We start from the raw sequence: 5,263 nt of genomic DNA, 5'->3' as shown, positions 1-5,263 counted from the left end.
TGGTGAAGGCAGAGAGGGAGTGAAACAGAGGAGAGGAAATGAAAAACTGTGTAATCAGCTAAATGAAAATTGAATTGAATGAATATTTACAAAGCGTTAATATGTATTTATACTACAATAGAACTTGATAACAAAATAACATAAACTAATTCTTCTCCTCCGCTTTCTCTACTTTGACTTTTTCTACTTTTGACTTTAACTCCATATTCTCAATGTGTGAACTTATACTCTAACTCCTGCCCTCAAGATGAACATACATATTGAAAATGTTCATCTTGTGAAGAGTATGATGAAAAAGTAATGATCCAGGGGGCGTTGTGAATATGCCTACCAATTGTAATCTTGAAGGAATGTAGAAAAGCTTGATAATATTCTACTGTAGCTTTTCTCTAACAAGATGGCAATCAATTTGTATATGTTTTATTCTCTCATGTTGGACTGGATTTGTGACAATAGACAAAGTTGACTTACTATCAGAATAAAGAAGTGTTGGTTGGTGATGGTTGATGTGTAGATCTAAGAGAGCATAAAGTATCCACTAAACTTCACAAGTAGTTGCTGCAAGTGCTTGATATTTTGCTAATGCAGAAGATCTATTAATGGTGGCTTGCTTTTTAGATTTCCAAGAAACCAATGATTTGCCTAAAAAAATTGCAAAACCTGTAACACTTCTTTTAGTGTCAATACAACCTACCCAATCAGTGTCTGAGAAAGCTTTTAGCTGCAATTCTAATGAGGATGAGAAGAATAGACCTCGTCTTGGTGTAGCCTTCAAGTATCTTAGTACTCTAACTACTGGTTGATAGTGACTAACAACATGTTTAGCAAGAAACTGACTTAGAACTTGAACATAATAGGCTAGGTCTGGTCTTGTGATTGTTAAGTAGAGCAATCTTCCAACAAGCCTTCTATAAGCAGATGGATCCTCATAAATATTAGAATCAGTTGTAGTTAACTTGAGATTAGACTCCATTGAAAAAGCAGTAGGCTTTGAACCAAGAATGCCAATGCCAATGTCTTGAAGTATGTCTAATGCATACTTTCTCTGGCGGAGAGAAACACCAGTTTTGGATCTAGCTACTTCCAAGCCAAGAAAGTATTTTAGTTGTCCTAAATCTTTGATGGTGAACTTGTCATGCAGAAAAGTTTTTAGCAATTGAATTTCGAGTAAACTGTCACTAGCTTGTAATATATCATCTACATGTACTAGTAGTGCTATGAAAGAAGCTGCAGTAACCCATAAAGAGTTTTGAGAGTCTACAAACTTTGTTTTCTTCTTTGACAACCAATCCAGGAGGCAACTCCATATAAACCTCCCCATGTAAGTCACCATGTAAAAATGCATTATTTACATCTAATTGGTGAATATCCCAATTTTTAATTGCAGTAACAATTAGTAGTCATCGAATAGATGTAATCTTAGCTACAGGAGAAAATGTATCAAAGAAGTCTAATCCTTCTGGTTGAGAACCTTTTGCCACCAATCTGGCTTTCTATAGTTCCATCAGCCTTGTATTTGAGTTGAAATACCCATTTACAACCTATGGTCTATTTGTTTTTAGGAAGAGTAATGAGCTTCCAGGTTTTATTTAACTATAAAGCATCAAGTTCATTTCTCATAACAGTTTGCCATTCAGGTAGTTTAGTAGCTTGTTTGTAAGTTTTAGGTTATGAAAGTTTGAAATAGAAGCAAGAAAGGCTTTATGTGAACCTGACAATCAATGAGTAGAAAGGAAAGAAGAAATAGGATAGGGGTTACCATTAGTAGGAGAGCAACTACAAGAAGAAGATGCATGGTTTGCATTTGAGGATGGAGAGACATTGCCACAATAATAATCCTGCAAAAATTTGGGTGTTTGTTTAATTCTAGAGGATTTTCTTTGTGTGGGTTATTTGAAGCACGTTGAGGAGGAATCTGATCAGTATTGAAAAGATGCTAATCAATGTGTGAAGTTGTTTCATTAGAAGGAATGTGTTCATCATTAGAAGGAATCTTATGTGTGAATGATTAACTCTGTGAATTGATATGAGAAGAATCATAGGAAATTCTGAAGGAGGAAATCAGAATGAGTGAGCTTCAGATTTGGATGGTAAGGCTTCAAAGGGAAAGATAGTTTCATAGAATATAACATTCTTAGAGATGAATATTTTGTCAGTGTTAAGGTCCATTAATTTGTAACCTTTAACATCGGAGGGGTAACCAAAAATATGGATTTTGTAGCTCTTGGATTGAATTTATATCTGTGAATTTTAAGTGTAGATGCAAAACAAAGGCAACCAAAAACTTTGAGATGAGAAGGATTGGGTGTTATGTTAAAAAGCATTTCATAGGGTGTTTTGTTTTTTAGAAGAGGAGTTGGAATTATGTTTATAATGTGGGCTGTAGCCAAGACACAGTCATTCTAAAAAATTAAAGGTATATTTGCTTGAAATATTAAAGCTCTAGTTGTGATTAATAAGTGTTGATGTTTTCTTTCAACAACTTTATTTTGTTGTGGAGTTTCTACACAACTTCTTTAATGTAAAATACCATTTTGATTATAGAATTTTGTAAGAAAAAATTCTGGTCTATTGTCTGATCTTATAGTTTTGATAGAAACATTGAACTATGTTGCTACCATTTTATAGAAATTTATCAGTAAGGAGGATACTTCAAACTTTGCCTTAAGCATGTATACCCAAGTGCAACGTGTGAAATCATCAACTACAGTTAGGAAAATTTAAAACCAGAAGAAGAAATAGTAGCAAATGGACCCCATATATCACAATGGATCAAGTCAAACATTTTATTAGAATTGCTTTGAGATACAGGAAAAGGAAGCTTTCTTTGCTTTGCTACAGGACATATCGCACAGACATTTTTACACTCAAGAGTTATAGATGATTCTAACTATTTAAGAGAAGATAACATTGAACTAGAAACATGACCTAGTCTATAGTGCTAGAGATCTAACTGTTTATGAGTAATGTGTGACGCCCTCAGATTCCGCTTGGGATCGAACAGATATCTGAAGTGTCGGGACATGCAAATAAGGTTACCTGCCCCCGTTCATGACATATAAGTTGCAATGTTCCTAACATGCATCTAGCATTATGCAATATTCGCAGCGGATAATATTTTTTTTCTTGAGCAATATTATGCACCAAACTTATAATATCTCAAGTAGTTAAAACATAATCCATTCATACTTAACAGAATAAACATCCACAATGATAGTATGGGTCTTGGAAGACTGAAATCTCAAAACATGGGAGACCAGACTCCATATTTACACTACCAATAAAATACTATTGGGCCAGTTCGTCGAGTAACTCGCATAACTCAACTAACAAGGCCCAAAATACTATCCAAAAACCTAACTATGGAGGCTGTAAGCTCCGGATCGTGTTTGCAGTGTCTAGTCAACATTCTTCAGTCTGCCCATGTCTGCTCCCTACTCTGATCCTGACATATCGCCTACCATTTGGTGGTAGTTGGGACTATCAAGGTGAGATTTGATTACAAATCTCAGCAAATTAACATGAAACTCCTATACAAGTTAATGATGCATGCATGACAGTAAAGACATGAATGCACAATCAAAGTCAATAGTAAGTATGACATAAGTTGACATAATATTGAATAAAATAATAAGCACAACGTGACTTATCATAACATGACATGAGCTAGCATAACATGAATTAAAACTGAAATTAAACTTGACGTGACATGACATGAATGTGAACTTAAAATATGACAAGGACTAGAAACATAGCATGAACGTAAACTTGAAATATAACATGGACTTGAAACATAGCATGATATGAACTTACATAACATGAACATGAACTTTGTGATAACCTGTTTTTACGTGTATTTTCACTGAAGGGTTGTTTTTAATTTAATTAATATATTGATTTATTTATTTTAAATTAATGTATTTTAATTTGGTTTTAATTTATTTGATATCGTGTTTAATTTATTTTAGTCGTTTTACGGTTTTTAATATCGTTTTCGGCGGATTTGTTTTTGGTTTCCGGAGTGAGGATTGGACCTCATTTCTTTTCTTTTCTCTTTTTATTTTTCCCTTTTTCCTTTTCTTTTTCTTCTTTTCTTTCTTTTCTTTCTTTTTCTTCTTCTTTCTTCCCCGTTTCCCCTCTCCCGCGCGCTACCCCTTCTTTTTCCCCTTACCGTCGCTGCCACTTCGGCTGCCCATTGCACCGCCGTCCGGCGGCTGTGTTGTACACCACCCCCACCATTCTCTTCCCCTCCCACCAGAGATCATTCCCACCAATTTTCAGAGCCATCAGACCAGCCGTTAGCCGCTACGAGCCCCTGGAAGTCACTGCACCTGCTCTGTTTTTCCCCCTATCGCCGGTTGCTTTCGCAACCCAGAACCGCCGCTCACCGGTGGCGTGGCCTACACCACCCACCCAGTTTTCTTCCCCTCTCACCGATGAACATCCTCACCAAGTTTCACCTCCATCCGAGCCACCATTAGCCACCACGAGCTCCTCCAAGCCATACGGTTTTTCATCGATTCTGGCGCCGTCGCACCACCTCCGGCCACCATCTCTTCACAGTTTCTTTCCATACCTCTTGCCGATTTAAACCACCCATTTCCGGCCTCGATCCGTTGCCGGAGTAGCTCCCACGAGCTCAACTCCGTTCAGCCCCTTTTTGGCCTTCGACCTCCATTTCCACCACCACCCACGGCCAAAACGCATTTCCCTTAGCTTCATAAATATCTCAAAGCCATTCTCTATCAATCCCAAGCCTTGGTTTCTCCCTGTTCGAAAATGGGTAATTTATTACCCATGGCTACAGTGTAAATTACACTATTATGTTGCTTTTCTTCTGCCGTTTGCAACGCCGCAAGCGTTCGAAAAATACCATATATCGCTGTAAGTATTTTCCAAACCCTACTTTTAGATTTAAATATATTTTTCTCATTCAATAGTTATTTATTTGTTGGTTGGCTGATTCCGGATTGAGTCCGAGGAGTTCGGGGGTCGGATAGATTGAGGACGGAGTGCTTGGTTTTGGTTGTTTGTGATTGCTTGATTATTTGAGCCATGAGGCATGAGTTGCATATTGTGTTTATGTGCATTTTGTTTTAATAAAAAAAATTCCGTTTATTTGGCGTAAATGGTTTTTGGGTGCGTGTGTCTCACGAGCCCAAGCCGGGATGGGTTATTATCTCGGTGGAGCTCCTCTGATCACTCGGGAGTGGATAATACTGAGTGACATCCCCTGGGTTGTCGCAGGGCGACGACCGGATCG

At 37.4% G+C, this 5,263-nt stretch overlaps 1 protein-coding gene across 1 annotated transcript; it reads right to left on the bottom strand.

Annotated features, from left to right (window-relative positions):
- Positions 1–538: 538 nt before the first annotated feature.
- On the bottom strand, positions 539–1,321 carry LOC122316228 (uncharacterized mitochondrial protein AtMg00810-like). Its single transcript, XM_043132762.1, has one exon. It carries the CDS (start codon positions 1,319–1,321, stop codon positions 539–541), a length of 783 nt encoding a protein of 260 aa, XP_042988696.1.
- Between the last annotated feature and the right edge of the window lie 3,942 nt (positions 1,322–5,263).

The sequence above is a fragment of the Carya illinoinensis genome, chromosome 7, assembly GCF_018687715.1.
Source record: "Carya illinoinensis cultivar Pawnee chromosome 7, C.illinoinensisPawnee_v1, whole genome shotgun sequence".
Lineage (NCBI taxonomy): Eukaryota > Viridiplantae > Streptophyta > Magnoliopsida > Fagales > Juglandaceae > Carya > Carya illinoinensis.
Note: the sequence above shows the minus strand (reverse complement) of the source record. Positions and strands in the feature narration are given on the sequence as shown.